The following is a 19,088-nucleotide window of genomic DNA, read 5'->3' as shown; positions in this document are numbered from 1 at the left end:
GATCACAATAATTAGTTAATGTAAGTTCAGTTGTGTTCTGAAAAAGTTGATGCAGCTTCTGGAGGAAGCACATTCAGAAGTTACTTGACAGTACTTTGCTTCCCTGCCTGAATGTGACATATATGAAGACCCATGAAAAGTAAATTATAAACAAACTTTTGGCTATTACCTAAGTCTTCATTACCTTCAAAAAGCAGTTAAGGAGTGACTCCCCAGGAACTTGTAGAAACTTTGTGGGTGTTGTCTTGAAGTTAAAACTTTGAGCATCCAAAATCCAAAAGATGGAACCAGTTCAGAGCAAATTGCACTGTGTTGTTCGAAGTCGGGTACAGCAAAGTCCTTGTCTCTGTGAGTTGCATGTAACAGAGGCGGTCTGGAGAAAACTGGTCGAGCCTTAGTGCCAGGAAGGTGCCGAGTTGCGATGCCTCCCCTAGTCTCTCGGTCCCAGGAGCAGTAACCCTCCGCAGCTCTCAGGCCAGAGCAACGAGCTGGCTCATAGACGCGGCCGCACGGCCTGCGGTTAGTGTTTCCATAATAATATAAGAATTAACATTTTCATAAGCGGGAGTTACAGCTTCGCATCACTGCGGGTGCCTGGGGCGCCCCAGGGGGAAGGCAGCATCCCCCTGTGTGCTTTGTATTCCAACACACCCGACGGAGCCGCCGCCGGCCGGAGCGCACAGGGAGATGCTCCCGGGAAACGCTCCGAAGCGGCTGCAGTTGGCGGGCACGTTTTAATGATCTGGGGCTTTAATGCGGCTCAGGGAGGATCGCTGTTATCGCTCCCACTTAAAACAATTATAACTGGAACTCTTCTTAGGTAAGATTTAGTATTGCCGAGTCGGCTTCTATTCCGTGTGCCAGTTTATCTTTGCCTGTGCTATTTCAGCCGAACTCGCGCGTTGTAGGAGGAAAAAGGTTATGTGTTGTACTATGCTTTCGCAGGTTCTCCTTAAACACTTTTCCCGCTGTTTCCATGCCTTCCATGCCTTCCTGTGAGCGTGACATTAAATAACTTGGTTTGTTTTGGGGATTTTTTTGGTTTTTGTTGTTGGTTGTTTTTTTGTTGTTTGGTTGGGGTTTTTTTTTCATGAAATAACTGGCTTTGTTGTGAAAAGGGATTCCCATAAGGGCAGCATTCTGGCCATCGTGCTGCTGGAAAGTGTGCTAGCATTGCCTGAAATTTAGATAGGTCAGGAAAATGCAAGATTATGAATGTCAGTGAGGAATCACAGTCTTGTTTGGCAGGGTCACAGGCAGAAGTGCCGGGTTATAAACGTAAACGGCTGAGCGTCTACTGTTTATCCCTTGCTCACCTTTTTATAAGTGCTGGGGGTGGAAGGGGAGCAAAGGTTGTGCTATAAATAAAAGCTCTTCAGTGTGATTTACGTGCTCGGTGAATTGCCTGTACGTTGGCTGCGAGCGACGGCATCTCCTTTTTCGAGGCTGCTCCCCCATCTAGTGGCGGGTGAGAGGAGTGGAGCTGCTGGCGCCTCAGTGCCCCCCTCACAGGTTGCTGGCACATAATTTACACGTATGTTTGAACAAAAGCAGATGCAGCCCATCAGAGTTTGAGTGTATCAAGACCAATCGATAAAAGACATATTTACTTTTTCTTCAGATGTTCATAAAATTTTTAATAGAGAAGACTGGTATTTAAGTCAGGGGAGCCGCCTTGTCTGCTGGGAGCTTTGTAGGTATGAGATAGTTTTGTGTAAAACAAGAGATAAGGCTGGCCCAAACAAGTAGTACTAACTCTGGAAATACAAATTCAATTGCTCTTGTAGATCATTCGGTAATAAAGGTGTCTTTGTCAGTGCTATATTTACGTTGTCCCTTTAAAACATTTTTTCTCTAAAAGCTCACAAGTTCCCAAATTGATCAAATTACCCATATCTTTGATCTGAAGACTTTTAAATTTCTTTTCTGTTGCTGAATCTGTATAAAGCCTGTCCTGATGCATTTTTGTTTTCATAGCAAGATTCTGTAACTAAATACTAATAATTCTGTTTGGCAGTGTTTTTGTTAATAGGAAAAATGAGCCATTGGGTCTTGTGCAATGATACCAAGAGCATGGTTGGGTTACTGGTAACCTTCTAAGTAAAAAAGCTCCTACAGAAATGCTCCTTGCCATTGGAATAGCCCACAGACTGTTTTAGTTGTAGTGTCCAGGCAAGTGTACTAGATCTTTTAGGATTAAGTTGGTGAAATACATTATGTATATCTATAAAAACTTCAGCCCTTGTCATGAATGCTTAGTAGGAAAAAGTATAGCAGAAAAGCTCTTGTATTTGTGAAATCTGGAGCTTATTACCAGAGTCTTTGTATCTGCAAAATTGTCAATCAGGCAAAGATTATTAACTTACTTAAACTAATATAGTGAAAACTATAAAATTTCCTTATATTTGTATACTTATCTCTTTTCTTATCTAGACATGCAGTCTATCAGCATAAGTGCCAGCACACGTGTGTATAGCCTGGCCCTGTGGTCTCGTGTATTTTCATTGAGATTTTGAGGTTCTTTAAACATTGCTGCCTCCTGACATTTTCAATGTTGTGATTAATAATAAATCTTTTTATTATTATTACAAGTTTGTCGATCTAAAAGACTGCTGACATCGATCACAGCCAGGTGACAAACCTTGTTTCTAAGCTTTGTAGTTGAAAGCATTCACAAGCTAACATCCCTGGGAGACTGAAATCCACTCTCTCTATGTCCTTCCACCATTTATCAACTTACATGTTTGACAGCTCTGTTGCCTCTAAACAGTCAGTATTGTTCCTGTCCATATGATTGTTTTCATGGTGTGTATTTTATGGCTAGAATGTGACTGTAAAAATAAAAATGGTTCCAAATTTTTTAGAGTAAAGCTAGTAGCTTATATATTTTCCCCCTGAATGTTCTAAAAGCCCTTTTAATGTAGTTTTAAGGTTGAGTCGAGTTGATCATCAGAAAACATTTCTGTAGCCTGGTTTCAGCTACAGAATGTAATAAATTTCTTTGATTTGTCTCCCCAGGTAATAAACAAAAGAACTCTTACTATTGTATCTATTCAAACAAGCCCATTGTAAATAGAGAATAAGACAGATGTGTCCTTAGATGGCAAAAGATTTAATATGAAAGATAAACTTAATTGCAGTTCTTTTAGGTGAAATTGGATTGTTCTGGAAAAATATTTCAAATTTATGTGTTTATGTCTAGTTTGACATGAAATTAGCAATTGGTTGTTCTTATAGAGGATACATAAAAATGTGATATCCAAATACACCTGATCCCAAATGCAAGGTGTCTAAGGGAAATGAAACAGCCAAGCTTAGATTCGGTCTCTCCAGCAATCTTCTATAAAACTGAATACTTTATTTCTATTGTGCTCAGTCTTCATGTGATAGATTCAATGAGAATTTTACCCACATTTTTGAGGGATTCTTCCACCTCAATTTTTGCCTCCCATACCCCACTTGACACTCAAAGCTAAACCAAACACCCAAGGCAAGGATGGTTAGGACATATTCCGTGAAGAAGCAAAATTGCAAAATAACAGCTAAGATCCTTCCAGAAATCAAGCAGAATCTGGTAACCACTTAAGGAGGTAAAATTGTCTTCCCACTTGAGTGCTGGCACTTGAATTCTGATGCTGATTTAAGTCAGATAGTTTCTTTCATTTTTCTGAAAGATTATCACTCGGAATAATTTCTGAGACAAACCAATTCAGTTTTGAATGGCAGCTACTTAAAGCCTCTTTGCTGTCCTGCAAGGTTGGCTCAGAGCAAAATTTGACTGAGATGGTCACGGGTACCTGTTCGAGGCAGTTCTTCATGTGGCTGCTGTTAATAACATGTAAGCGTGTTTAAAAATAAAAAAGTTACCCAACCACACAAATTTGCAATATGTCAGACTTTGCAGGTGCATGTGAAGATGAAGGAGTTGGAACATTAGTGAAGATTTTTTGCCCTTGGTGCTGACGTGCTGTAGTAATGCCGAGCACATGCTGTCATCTTCACGGAACAGCTGCAATTTCAACAGCTGTAGTGATGTTCTGATTTATGTCACTTGGTGATGCTTTGTTTTAACTTAGGTTAAAGTTTTGTGCCACGAGGCAAGAAAATCTAGGGAAGAATTAATAAGTGGTAGGTAATTTTTAACTACTACTGTTGATGTCTGAATTTACTGGACTTAGAACATAGCTGTAACTAGCAGAAATAATTTGCTTCATTTCTATAAACATGAAACTGCCCGAGGATGTGTAAATGTCTTCATCTGGTTTTCTGGAATTATACTGTCACCAAACAGGCATCAGATCCTACAGTGCATCGGTCAGTGACTGGCAAAGCCTGGTGTTTGCCTGTGATTTTCAACTTCTTTCGTGATTGCCTCCTTATGATTATACTGTGCTTTGGAAGATTTTATCACACCCAGAGGCCTCTAGCTCAAACCATACTGAGGTAATTCATGCGTAGGATGCCAAGTCATAGCATTACATACAAACCACTTTCCAGTTACTTGGTAGAAAAATAATATTTCCACTATCCAATGGGGGATAATAATTTTACTCTCTTGCCAGTTGCACATGTTATTCATTGCAATTATTTTGCCCAGTGGGACATGGAAGAAACTAATTTGATTCTAGTCCTTTCTGGAATACTATTTTGTTAAAAGTCACTAAAAGGGTTGCTCAAACTCTTTATAGTTAGTATTCGTCTACCATTAAGAGGTTTGCCTTTAATTCTTAATTCAAAATCCAGACCATTTTTTCACATAGTACCCATTTCTTAAAGCCACTTTTTAAAAAGATGGGTAAATTGTGTAACACTATTTCTAAACTTCCCTGTAATGTCTGTACTTTCATGTAGTCATCTCAGTCACTGAGCTCGTTCATTGATTTCATAATAAAACAGGGAACCTGAGATTAGATGATTTCCCAAAATATCTTCCAATTTCATTGGGAGAGCCCAACCAACTATTTTATCTCTGTTTGAATTGTTCTAAAAAATTCCACTGGATGAGGTTTAACAATATCTAATGCCATTTACTGTTGTGCTTCACTACTCATACCAGTAGCGTAATTTCATAATATTTCACTCCACTTTCCCATCCTGCAAGCAGGTTTATTACTTTTCACTCCATCTTCTGAAGTCACAGAGGACAGTTTGTTCCCTTCTCTGCTGCAGCCTTTTCCCCTTTGAAGAAAATGTCCCTTGTAGATTTTGCTTCTCTGGATAAAATAAACCAAATATTTTCAGTCTTTTCTCCTTGTCTGTTTTGAACCATTGATTATTATTGTTGCGTTCTCCTCAAGAAGAATGACACTCAAAACAAGACACAGCTGAGTGTTTCCTAGTTTTACAAACTGTGATCTGGTGTATGTGTCAGTATATTTGCATTTTTTAATTCAAGGACTGTTGACTTAAATCCAGCCTGTTGTCTGCTGTGCCTTCTGGATCTGTTTTAAGACTAGTCACCATTCATCTACTTCTGTGTGTTTGGTTATTCCTGTTTGTCTTTGTTAGCTTGTTCATCTTTTATAACTCTGGATTGCTAAATTCCCTCTGAATGCAGTTTGGATGCTGGGATACTCACAGTCCTTTCCAGCTTCAAAGATCATTAGCATATCCTACCAGACAGATGCAGCCTAAATCTGAATGAGTCAACTTGCTGGCTGCAGCCATAGAACAGGACACAGGAATTGAGCATTCTGCTCATGTGTGCACGTGTTCTCATGCTTGACTTGTGGGTCTACATCCCGTTTCACTGCTCATGAAGTACATAGTACTTGTTCCTTCAACTTCATGCATTTCCATTACTTAAAGTTCCACTTCCTTCACTTGCCAAAGATTAAACAGCACAACCCAAATTCTGCTCAGATTGCTCCTTTGTATACTGCATGAGATGTGATGGATTTGGAAAGGTTATGCCAGATGAAGTTTGAACTCAGATTTGTTCTTTAATGAATATGGTTTTTTCCAAGTATGTCACTTACTTTTTTTTACTTCAGCTTGAGATGGATGTATCTGAAACTTGAAATTACAAGACTGACGAATGCAGAAAGGTTTGATTCTCTTTTCATAGATAAAGTCTGTGCTCATTTGCCTTAAAGCAAGAGCTGTGGTTAAGTGTCAGAAGTGAGCCAAAGGCTTGGTGATCAAATAGTCATATTGGTTTTTTAGTTCGGGTTTCAATATGCACAAATAAAATCTTCTCATGCATACAATTCCACACGGAAGTGGTGCAGCATATGCAATTAAATAGCTGACTATGTATCATGTTCCCCAAACCTTAGTTTATTAACACAGATTTTATTTTGAAGTGCTTTGAGTCACATTTTAGTTTCACTTCCTGAAGAAAGCTTCGGCTATATAAGGTCAAGTGGTTGTCCATTCAGGATGCATCACTTCCTTCTAACAGCGGACAGATTAAATGAGCTTCCTATGCTTTGGAACATCAGATACTGCTTTATCCTCATTGCTTAATTTCTTTCTTCTGTGGAAGCGTTTGAAGATAAGTAGGAACAGCAGTTTAAGTTAGTTATGCTTTTACGGCTTTCGAGAGCATGATTCTCCACTTTGGCTGATGCCAACCTCTCAGCTGTTTCTAAATACTTGACTCCTTTCTGTTGCCTGCCACATAGCTGAAATCAAGGAATTATATACTTATGCAAGAGTAGCTCTATGATGTCAAAATTTGTTTGGCATGTATGTTAGTAACCACCAGATATCTAATATCTTCCAAAAACATCCTCTCTGTGGTATTTGTCTTGTGATGTTTGCCAAACTCCATGCACGTTCTCTGGGCTGTACTCTTCATCTTCACCAGCAACCTCAACCTGGATCTACATCTGCTCACCCTCTGTAAGAGGGAAAGAAATGTTTCCTGTGGATTCTGTTGCAGGAAGAGGAAGTTTTGCAAACTGTGCTCTCATCTTTCTGCTCTTCATTTTCCCAGGGTCTGATAATTAGCAACCAGATGATATTGTAACTCTGGGGCCAAAGTCATGCAGGGAACATTGAAAGAGAGTATATAAAGTTATATATAGCAGCCAGGGCAGAGATATATGTATACTGTGTGTTTAAAGACTAGTTTTTGTTGGGGCAGGTTATCCAACATAAATTAAAGAACAAATAATATTGCGCACCCAAACAGCATCAAAATGTCCTCTGCTTTCAAGGTTCTGTCTTATTCATACTTTCTCCAGAGCTTCCTAGATTTTAAAGAGACATAAATACAAGTTTTGTTTATTACTCCTTTTTCATTCTTACTTATATTCATAATGATGGGAATAAGTTGAAATTGAATTGTATGACTGTATACATACGAAAAAGCCTAGAGAAGTCAATGGCAACTATGCTGCTCATTGCAATGAAAATCACGTGCAATTACCCTGAGGATATTTCTATTCTCCACTTGTTGGAGATTTGTTGATTTTAGTACTTTGATAACTGTTTTAAATGGAATACTGAGGTGAGAAAGTTGTAGCATGCTAAAAGACATGCTTAAAACATAGTGTATTTTTGTCTAAACTTTATTATCATGCTCACTTTGTGCCTGAAACATTCTCTGCCAGCTCTGGTCAGGCTGTCTGCTATTTGCTTGTCTAGAGAAGCAGTGAAGAGGTGCCTTCCTTCTCTTCTTGCAGTCTCTCACAGGACATCTCCAACTCATTGCCTAGAAACAATGCAATTTTAACTAACTCCTTGCACAGACTTTGATCAGCAGTGCACAGCAGCACACCTGTGCAACTAACTCTACCACACACAGTGGTTACCTCTGCTAACACATTACTGTTGGTAGAACACAACCAGAAGTTGTATTGCCCAACAATTCACAATCCCCACACTGTCAGTAATCATTTGGGTTTCAGTGGTGCTTGGTGTCCCTGCCCAAGACTGGGGTGGCAGGGCCTAGTCACAGTACATTCACATGGCTGTCAACTCCCCTGACAACTCAGACCCAGGCATTAGTGGGAAAACAGAAGTACCATCACCCCTACCTTATAGAAAGGGTATGGACCTTAACAACAACAGAGCTGGAAATAGGGGAGATGGGACCTGCTCCAGTCTTGAGTCTCAAGGACAAGACTTCATTAGGATTCTTATTCCTATCATTCCCTCACCAGTGTGCAAGATTCACATACCCAGACTACAGTAAACTAAAAGACATAGCATGCTTCTCACTAATACCCCTGTGCTTTTTGGAAAGACAATTTATCTTATGTGTATCAAATAGTTTATAATCAATAAGCTTGAACACTTATGTTTTACCAAGGAACTTTAGTAATAAAGTAATAATGGCAGTTCTGAGTCATACCCTTCTCCTTTCAACAGAGGAAGAACAGACACATAAGAACAAGGTTTTTTTAATAAAATTGTACAATCCATAATACAAACAATAAGTTAAACACAGTAAAAATAATTAAATAAAGTGTGAGGTTCCAGCCCTCATACAAATAATGCAAATCTATAAAACAATTCAGATCTATAAAACAAAGACAAGTTTAAAAATAAAACCAAGAATAAGTTGGGGGAGAGGGACTAATTTCCATATAATATCAGTTAAATCAATGGAAATAAATTTCTCACTTTTGTCACCTGCAGCATTCAATGAGTGCCAAGTCCTTAAGCCTTTTCCTCATTACATATGTACATGTAGAGGTTACATAGCCTTATGTTCCAAGGCACCCAGACACCTACAGATGTGACCTAGAAGTCCAGCAACTTTCCAATACGCCTTCTTACAGCACAGTTCTGAAGTGGAATACATTAAGACTTTGTAATACTGACACAGCTACTACATTTTTTTTTTCCACTTTTTGATGCAAAGTCTGATCACTCTCTCAATACTGGTCTTAACTGGTTAGGTTTGTAGCACTTGAGTCTTAGTATTATTCATTATAACAAGGAGAGATTTTAGTCTCAGGTCATGTACAAAATGAATACTGAAGTTAAAACTGTACCAATATTTCCAGACCAAATGCTGGCTCATAAATGAAGTGGACAGATAACTTGTTATGCATAGTATCGTGCATGGGAATACTCATTTAAATGTTAAATATTTTAGCTTCCCACTGAGTGGTTTTCAGGTAATTCAGAGTAGCAAGATAATATATCAACCATCTCTCTGCCTCATGCCTCAGGAACACTGATGTGAGTGGCAGACCACACAAGCATTTAAAATGAAAGCCTCTTATGACATTCAGGTCTTTACTGTCCTGGTGTCAGTACAGGCTGAATCTTGTTCATTTCACTCCAGCTGTAGAAAAAAGGTCACTTTGGTTCAGGAAGAAAATTACTCTTGGCAAGCACCCCATTCATATTGGAGTCAATCCAGTTAAGTATCGAGGTTACTCTGGTGTAAACACCAGGCTTGTTTTTCTTTGCACAGCCATCTCCCCAGCTGACAATCCCATAAACCATCATCCTGCCATTGTGTTCACAGACCATGGGGCCACCGGAATCTCCCTGACAACAGAAAGAGAACATATTAGGCCATTTTCTGCAGATGGAGCCTTTATAAACAGAGAGAATGTGGTTATTGCTTTTCTAGAGTTAAATATGGTAGTAAATACCCTCAGGCCTAAAACTTTGATCTTTGAGAACATTGATTAGATGGGACAGAAGTTCTGGCATCTGTTGTGACTTGAACAGTCCTCATAGGTAAGGAGTTGTCTGTTCCCCATACCAGGATACAGAGAGAATAGTTACCTTGCAAACAACCCTTCATCCTAAGTTTACAGTCACAGATATTAGGCTGATGATCTAAGGTCAGAACCAGCATGCCCAATTCTTCACAGAATCAACTGTCTCCCCATCCATAAGGTACTTTGGAGGTACAGTTGAGGACACTTGTTCTTTTTAGTGACTCCTCTGGCCACTCTGCCCGTGAGGGTGCAGGGAAGTAAATCTAGTTTTGAGGAACCTGGGGGAGATCATTGTCCCCCTGTAATTTACCTCTTTCCTCTTGCAAAGCTATAGTTAAAGTGCAAGCTGAGATTAGAACAGTTGCTGTATTCCTCTGGTGCCTATCTATCAGCCTTTACTTGAATACATTGTAAATAAGGTAAATAAGGTCTTGAGGAAAAAAATTACTAAAATACTGTACTTCTTGCACTTCCAAAGGAAAGTGTGGAAGGGGGCAACACTAACTCTAGGTTACAACCTTACTCCATATATTTGGCCACACTACAGATCGACATGACTGGATATACGGAATTCCTGCTACATAAAGAGAGACTCTTGTAACTAGTAAAATTACAAGACATCAACTGAACCATACATGCATTTGGAATTCTTTAGAAGATAAACCAGTTTTACCTTGCATGCATCAGTCTGCCATGTGGGATCTCCAGCACAGACCATGTTGTCAGTAACTCTGATATTGTCATAGTATTCAGATTTGCATTTTCTCTGTGATATTAAGTTCACAGTGGCTGACATCAGTCTTTGAGCATAGAAGATGTCATCTGCAAACAAAAGAATATTTCACTATTTTCACCATCCAAGACAAAAACCTCCAAAAAACCCACAAAAACGGAAAAACCCCCTATAACACACTTTTAGCGCTTGAAATTAGCGTAAGCATTCCAGTTCTGCATTGAGGTTCTTATTTCCAGCTTATGCAGTATTAGTTTGCTTTTACTGTTAAGATATTAAGTTTCAGAGAGAAGAACAAATATAAATGTTCCTTTTTAGAGAGAAAGTTTGATGGTTTTTGAAGGATATTCTGCACAAATGCAATCCTTTGCTAATACTCTCACACGGCTGTAATTTTTTTTTCTATCCTTCACCACATCAGGAAGGAAAAGATTGTGGCTTACTCTGTATGGTTGATAAGTGTGAAAAGCATCAGAGAAGAAAATGCCATGGACAACTAGAGAAGATGCCAGCAAAAACCATCTTTGAGAGATGCATATGAAGTACATAGAATAGAAACTTTTTTTAATACTTCACAGATCATGGTGTGAAAAACATCAAGTTCCCACACTGTGGAAGTACAACTTTGGAAAGGAAAGTCATTCACTTACAAAAATCTTGTTTTCCATAGCCAGCTATTCACAAGGGGTATTGTCTTGTAAGTAAAGGTTCCTCTCTGGCAGGCAGACTGTTCTGACATATTTGGATTCCACTGCACACTGTCCAGAGGTTGTTCTTATCCTTATCAAAGCTATGAAACAAGTCAGAGAAGATACAGTTAGACCTGTAAAGCAAGTTTTTCCCCCTCAAGTTCTCCAACAATAAGAGTATTTGGAATAGTTGCAATATATTTAAATTTTGGTTCCATATAGTTCCCCTCTTTACTTTTGGAATGACAGTGATTATTTGCTAACAAAATTAAATTCCCAGCACTAAAACTGGCAAGTGTTCCAACTTGAACTTCCTTCCTGGAAGGATGGGGGCTGACAGCTCAGAGAAGAGAGACTTCTGCAAGCGTATCTTTAATGTTTTAAAACCTCAACTTCCTGACTGCTACTTTAGCAGCAGCAGGAGGAACCTGGAAGGGGTGGTAGAGTTCTAAGCATCAAGTGCAGAGTAGCAAGTCTGTTCTTTGCAAGTTGCAAAAAACCCATCTCTGACTTTGTTGCTCTAGGAATAGGCTTGTGAAATCCAGAGACTTATAAAAGTCAGGATTAATTCAGGATAACCTTCAGCTCATGTGGTGCCTGATATGGCATTCCCATACTACATGATGGAATCTACCATGCATGCATTTTTTTTTGTCATTTTCTGTGCACAGTAGGATCTCTGTAGACACAGAAGAAGATGATAGAAATTAAATGCTGCCAACAGTGCTTATGGAAAAGCCATGTCTTGCACAGGTCCAGGGATAAGACAGGCTTATAGTTGACTGTCTGCCAGGTAATACATCTGATATGTGCCACAAGCCAAATTTATGCTAGTGGAAAAACCTGTGCACAGGCCTAGTTTCCAGGCTATTCCTGTTTCCTTCATCTAGAAATGCCTAGTTCCTGTTCCCTTTCACCTCATCTCTGGTTCTACTTCTTTTAGAAGATGTAAGCCACAATTACATAGCCTTCATCTATGCTCAAAGTTTTAAAGGCTCATATTAAGATGACACTTACCGATATCATTCTCATTGCCACCTGTGTCATCTGTAAAATCAGGATGAGAGATGATGTCATCAACCATGAATACTTGTTCCTTATCATCAGTAGCATTCAACATGGACTTTCCAAGGTAGACTCTGTAGACAGATTTGTTTGGCTGTCTTCTTGACCTGAGAGAGTAAAGAGATTGCTAAAGAGTACTGATTTCTGAAAGTGAGGTCAACAGTTCAGATCCACTCCCACTTTTGTTTCATGTTTATTTTGATGTTAAGAAAAAACAAAGTTTAGTTAGCTTTGAAAGTTTATCCAATACTCTAAAGGGAAGCATTCTGATTTTCCATTTGAAGAGCTCAATTTAGGTGTTCAGGCATTTTGAAATGCACACCTATCTAGTTGCTACTAGTGCAAGGTGTTAGCATTAAGAATCCTCCAAAGGATGCCAAAAGGATCAGCTTTCCACAGGAAAACCAACAAAAAATACCCGTAGATGTATTGTTCATACAGCTCATAACCATCAGTACAATTACTGAGTTTTGGGAACAGCTAAGGTAAAAATGAAACCCTGGCTCCAGTACAGGCCAAGTTGTTTAAATGGCATCATCCACCAAACAGTTCACATCTTGCTAGCTCATTCTGCTGGATGTGGGCTCCCAGAGGCTTAATATTTCTGGCCGCTCTTCTTGTTTTGTTCAATCAGCAGAACATTCTTACTGTGTTACATTTTGAAGGGTTGCTCAGTGAGCAGCACACGGGACTGTAAACTTACGGAGTGTGAAAGCAGTGTGCTGCCGTCAGCACCCAGCAGGGGTCGATGAGGCTGCCACCACACCAGAAGTGCTCCGTGCCCCTTATGTTTGGAAGATACCAGCGATCCAAGGCTGAGACTCAACCTCTGTCTGCCTTCCACCAACAATCTTGAAGTTCTTGCTCATGCTTCTTTGACCACATGAAGGCCCTGTGAAAGGACCAATTTTGTTCAGATGTTCGTACAAGTAAACATCAACCTTGTGCTATTAAAAATAAAAAAATAAAAAAAACCACAGGTGTCTTGAAACTGATGTTACTTACCACATTTCTTTATGTTACAGGATATTTCTTTAATGGCACGTCCCTTTTTGGTGTAACACCAGGGCTGGTTCCTCCCATTTGGGTTTCTAAGAGACAAAGAAAGTGTTCTTTTCATAAAACAGTTTTTTAAAAGTGATAATATCTTGATATGAAGTGTTCTGAAAAAACCAAATGTTTTGTCACAAGATACGCCAGAGAAAATAATTTCTCAACTGACTATTACTCTTATATACTGTAAATTTTGCAGTACAATCAGCTTCAGTGAAGAACTCTACAGACACTTCAGAGAGTCACATTCTAAATATTTTTAGTCAAAAATCATCTCTGTAATTTTTTTTTTTTTTTTAAACCTATTCCTCACTGAGCACCTCTAGGGCTGTGACAATAGAGGTCATCCCAGTGAGAGTGATGCTTTTCATACCTGCAGTAGCTGTGTTTGCCCAGTCCAAGCTGCAAAGCATTCTCCAAGTAAGCATTGTAAAGACCCCTCCTGAATAGTGAGGCGAGTTCCATGGCAGGACATTCATCTTCTGTTGCCATTCCCTCTGTAGTCCTCCCCATTTTGAGTATAGCATATGCTATCAGTGTCTGAGAAAAGAAATATTTTATTAGCAGCATGTTCTTGTTTATAACTGTTCTGTGACAGGCATGGATAAAGCCTTTTAATGAGGAAAAAGTTCTTGCAATACAGCCAAAAACAGATGATGCAAATCTAGACGATTACGTATCTTTTTATTACATTTGTCCTGTGTGAATTTGAGCATCAAGTATCTCACATTTTAAAGCGTGGATATTAATTCTTTAATAGTTTCAGTGAATTTCACAATACAATCGATTCTGCTCTGAAGACTCACAAACAAGTTCACTTTTTTCACCACAAACTAAAAAGAAAGGTTGAGGTAAGCAACCTTATTGAAGAGGCAGACAAAAAACAGGAGATCCTGACTAAATGTTGCACCAACATTTAGTTGTCTCTCCTCCACTTATTCTGTTAGCGTGAAGTGCTAAAGACTATCCAGCCCCATTTATGGGTAACACTTTCACTTGGCATTTCTTTTTAATTATTTGACTATCTTTTAGAGCTTTTCAGTCAATTTAGCTGGTATTAAGGAAGATAGATACTCTACCTAGTTCGCAGTGAATCCCAGTGTATCCTTCTGGGCATATGCAACGACTAATTCCACTGAAAGGTAATAGGTAATGCAAGTTCCTCCATTCAAACAAGAGCATTCTGTAAGTAAAAAACATTGCTAATTATAGACAAAATTTGAATAATGAGGTGAACTGTAGTCGCAAACTAGTTTAGGTGTTTAAGTGTCATTAAGAGCCCTCCTTCTTGTATGAGGATATAATTGCGGATAATAAGTTTTTAGGTTCCAGTAGAACAAGCAGATACTTACCCTTGTGATCTGATCTGCGTTTGTATAGCATGTTGTAGTACTTCCAGCTATAACCCTAAGGGAAAAGAAAGAAAGGCTTTTAAGGAAGCAGTTTATTTTATGTGGTGTGATTACCTTTTATGGGGCCCAAGCTCTGTTCCCTACTGCATAGCTTCAACAGTTTAGGTTTTTTGCATGTAGTTACCAGCTGAAGCTGCTTTGCAGAATCTGGATATGAATGAAGAGCGGAACTGTACCTTGAGCAAAGCAGAATAGGGAAGGAAAAAAAAAATCCCACATCATGCAGGAAAAACCCTCAGAAAAGCCCCTCCAAGTTGGTCCACTGCATCAAGGAAACATTGCAAATATTTATGTATTTAATGGTCAGTGTCCCTAAAACAGGGGAGGAAGCTTCTCCCCCTCCACCAAGCACTGCAGCAAAGCTACAACATTCACCAGCTGCCTCTGTCATTTTAATGACCTTGGTGCTTCACATTTGGGCCATAGAATAAAAGACAGTAGATTTATACAACAATAGATTCTTGCTCTGTCCTTCAAGGCTCTGCCTCTGCTTTGCAGTCTGGATATTTCTCTCTCCATGAAATTAAATAAGATTAGGCTTTTACTATATTTCTTCCAGAGGTCAAGTGGGCTTGCTTGAGCTAAAACAAGTAATGATAACAATATAGTTCCATAATGTTGGTCAATAGCTTTGCTGATAGGCACCAACTGTCATACAAAGTTGATAGTCAAAAATACTCAAATTAGTATCTACTATTCCTTTTTTAGCATCACACTTTCAAGTAGGGGGAAGGGAAAATTAGCTAAGGCCCAATATCCACCTCCAGAAAAGACCAACAAGATCTTGGTGCTTGGTGTCCATATCTAAATTGCTTTAAGAGGAAAAATAGAAAAGCCAGATTACTTGATTATTGAATGTCTTCACTATCTGAATGCTATATGAATGTTCTTAAGGTGGAACAGAATCGGGAGAAAACCAAAGAACTCAAAACAGGTTTCTTTGAGATATATGCACAGCAGGTATATATGTGCATGCAAAGGCAGTAAAATAGAATTCAAGGCAAAAGCCTGCTACAGTGTCCAAAGCAGAAAGTGTAATGAAACCCAGAAGTGGTTCCAAGCAAACCAACCCACCATTAATAAAACTTACAGAATCTAGTCCCGTGACAAGGGTTACTATGAGAACGATGAGTAACTTCATGTTGTTAACTTCTCACTTTTTGCCTCTTCTATCTGTATTATTTGAATCTGAAAATAAAAGAGGAAACTTCTTGTCATGCTATAGCTTGCAGTGTCAGCTTTCTTGCTTCTGTTGTTCTCAGTTGGTTTCATAATAAGTCACAACACAATGAAGACTTAAGCATTAACTTGCTGTGGAATCTGCTTGTTATCTCCAATATTAAATTAGAGACTATCGTTTGAAGCTTTTTTTCTTGTACACTCAGCAATACAACTGATTAATGAAGCAGGGAAAGGGAAATTGGAAAAATCCATACTCAGTTTTTACAGTGTGGACTAAAGTTGGAAGTTGGCAGATTTATTTAGCTGCTGTCCAGCTGTTTGTATGTATTAATTGATCATTACTACCTTACAACAAAACCACTGACACATCTAACTTCAGGGAATAAATGGGAAAGCTCCTTTTTTCAGTACTCTGTAGTACCTACTGCATCTTGTCGATACATAAGCCTGGCCACCTCACTGAGTGCCTCTCACCACTGCAAACTCCTGAAAGTCTGCTTGTGATGTTACCTCGCTTATTGACAGTATTAGAGGCTTACAACACATTCTGTCTTGATTTCTTATACGCAGCTGGCTCTTGTAGCCAAGCACGTATAGCAATCTTACCAAGAGAGACCGGTAAATAATACCTTGTAACAACAATGGGGAGTACAGTCAAATAGCAATATATCTTTTTTCTCTTTTTTGAATTGCAATGCAAGTATGGAATGATTTTTTTAAAAGCATCCTCAGTTCTAGAATACCATGAAACTTTAAAAGATTCCAGGGGAATCTTAGTTATATTACATTGGCAAGCACTGCAATAGAAGAAGATGTACAGAACTAAGCTGGTGCTGAAGACTTGCTCCACACTGTACTGCTTCAGAGGTTTCTTATTGGACTAATTCGATTTGGTCCTACAGACTGAGTGCCTGCTAATTGATTGTACCTTCCAGTTTGGTTTTTTCTGGGGAGAAATGGGAGTGGAAGTACTCTAAAGTCATTAGGGCACACACTAAAGTTCACACGCTCTGTGGTGTGAACCAAAAACATGGGGAATACAGCTCGCTGGATTCATTTGGAAATAAGACATGAAAATCAAAGTGCTAATGGAGGCACACCCCTTTGCTTGTAAGCAGGTTTCATAATGCAAGAAGCTAAATCATGCCTCAGGTACTTGGCTGTGCATGCTTTTCAGATTCAGATGTGATTTCAGCAGATATATTTTCCCCTAAACATACTTAAGATAATATTTTTAGCATTTTAGGCAGCAAGTAACTTATCATTTGTCACCATAATCAGTTTCTCAGGCCCAACCTGCACATCACAAATAGCAGTACTGCTGATTCCTCGTCAAAATTCTGACATACTGCAGCACGTAGAACTGACCTTCCCCGCTGCTGCAATACGGCATCACATCAGGTTATTATTATTTTATGTAATTTAATTAAAGAGCAGCTTCATTCTGTTCGACTTAGACCCGGCACTTCTGCCCTTAGATGACAACCGGGTTTTTAAAAGCGTGGCACTTACCGGCGGCGGAGCCCGGGGAGCGGCGGTGCCGATGGATGCCCGCGGTGGAGCTGCAGCAGCGGCTGCCGGAGCGCAGCGAGCGGGCTCTATAAAGGGCCGGGCCGGGCCCGCCCCCGCTGCGGCCGCTCTGGGGCGGGTCCGCACCGCCCCATCTCCCGGGAGTGAGCCGACGCCGCGGCCCTTACCTCTCTGCAGACAAAAACTGCTGGAGTGACTCAAGGGGGAAATTTTTAATACTACTTTTCAGTTTCGGGGGAAGGGGGTACGGTCAGGGAGGGCCAGTATTGTTCAGAGCAAGATTTCTGGAAGGAGCTCCTTGGCTTCCCCGCGGCAGCCAGCAATGCCTTAGAGGCATTTATAAAACCAAAGAGAAATGTGAGAGCTATGAGAAACACGAGAAAACACGCCCGGAGACATTGACATAGAATGATAACGTTTATGTATATACATTAGTGATAAACATAGAATGTCAATAAGGATGGCCTAGAGATACAAGCAAATGTGGTGATTTATTCATATGGTGCTACCCCATAATGAGAGAAGCACAAGTGATTTATTAATTAATAGAGGACGACATTCTTTCAGGTGTGGTGTTAAACACAGCCACTGGGAGGGAGTATTGGGCCAGAATGCGTGCTTGAAGCACTGGGTGTGTTTTCAGAGAGCTGTCTCAGCAGAAAACGCAGAACAATGGGGCGAATAGGGAGCATTCGTCATGCCAGCTGCAATCTATTAGGACACGGGGCTCACAGCAGGTGCTAAACTAATGTTCTCCAAAGTTACTTACAGCTCTCTTGCCCGTAGCGATCTGCTGCTCGTGAGAAACTGGTCATGGTTTTCTTATGATTTCTGTCTTCCAAAGAAGTATTCAAAGCATGTTCATTTTCATAAGATGAGGATGGAGATACAACTAGCAGATGTCTATCTAAGAAGGGATAGTCTTTCCTGGCCTGGTCAAATGTGATTTTTCACATTATACTGCAATGTTATAGCAATGCAGTGAATAACAGCAAACCCGTACATAATATTTGTGGGTCTATGCATGGAGTTTACCTTCAGGTAGTTCAGGTGACTAAGCTGAGGTAGGTCTCCATAGGCTTTGTAGCTGATGAAGTGCAGTTTCTTCACAGGTCAGGTCAGACCGGGAGTTGACTGAACTTCCCTCAAGAAAATGATTTCATAACGGACAATTCAGGGCTTAGGGATGACCACCCCTTTCTATGTTTGACATGTAATGACTGGTATGAGGATGGCTCAGCCTTTCTTCTTCCCCCCCTGCCTTCTATTTGTGTCAGGTTGGGGTATAACCGTGCCTTATCTGGGTACTGTCTGCTTATATTCTCTATTCCTTTCTGTTCAGATCTTCAGGCTCACATCAGAACAGAGCTCATGTTTGCTGAAAGCACGCTGGGTTCACTTCACTGAATGGCAGGAACTGAGTTAAGAGAAACAGTTGAAGCTGGAAGTCCAAAAGTGAACACAGGTAAGGAATAACCTTTCTGAATTTCAGGAGAGTAATTCTTCTCTCATTCTGTGGTGGCTTAATATATCAACATCACAAGCAATTAAATCCTCTAAGAAACAGGGCAGAAAATATGAAGGTAGAATCCCCATGGCACTCTTCACTCAGAAGAGTGGTCTCGAGTAAACTTATCCTGGGGAATCAATTCCAGAGAGGGAGGAATAATCCAGATTTTAACAATGGTCTGTAACCTTTACTCAGTTAATTTGAGTGCACGAACCTTACACATAATAAATGAAGAAATGGGTCATGGTTTGATTCAGCAGGAAAAGCAGAGAAGGGACAAGA

At 39.8% G+C, this 19,088-nt stretch overlaps 1 protein-coding gene and 1 long non-coding RNA gene across 2 annotated transcripts in view; one reads left to right on the top strand and one right to left on the bottom strand.

Annotated features, from left to right (window-relative positions):
* Positions 1 to 8,335: 8,335 nt before the first annotated feature.
* On the bottom strand, positions 8,336 to 17,342 carry PLAU (plasminogen activator, urokinase). Its single transcript, XM_032695719.1, is given in 15 exon segments — positions 8,336 to 9,453; positions 10,306 to 10,454; positions 11,016 to 11,042; positions 11,045 to 11,155; positions 12,072 to 12,226; positions 12,823 to 12,913; positions 12,916 to 13,011; positions 13,125 to 13,210; positions 13,546 to 13,667; positions 13,669 to 13,712; positions 14,252 to 14,314; positions 14,317 to 14,355; positions 14,525 to 14,579; positions 15,675 to 15,772; positions 17,279 to 17,342. Coding segments are annotated over 14 exon segments (1,284 nt in total). The 5' UTR covers positions 15,726 to 15,772; positions 17,279 to 17,342; the 3' UTR covers positions 8,336 to 9,258.
* Positions 17,343 to 18,641: 1,299 nt separating this feature from the next.
* LOC116790607 overlaps positions 18,642 to 19,088 on the top strand; it is a 47,485-nt gene continuing 47,038 nt past the window's right edge. The window contains exon 1 of the long non-coding RNA XR_004358424.1: positions 18,642 to 18,761. This is a non-coding gene — a long non-coding RNA (uncharacterized LOC116790607). The remainder of the gene's footprint in view (positions 18,762 to 19,088) is intronic.

The sequence above is a fragment of the Chiroxiphia lanceolata genome, chromosome 8, assembly GCF_009829145.1.
Source record: "Chiroxiphia lanceolata isolate bChiLan1 chromosome 8, bChiLan1.pri, whole genome shotgun sequence".
NCBI classification, from domain to species: Eukaryota; Metazoa; Chordata; class Aves; order Passeriformes; family Pipridae; genus Chiroxiphia; species Chiroxiphia lanceolata.
The sequence above is the reverse complement of the archived record's forward strand: the minus strand, read 5'-3'. Positions and strand labels throughout refer to the sequence as shown.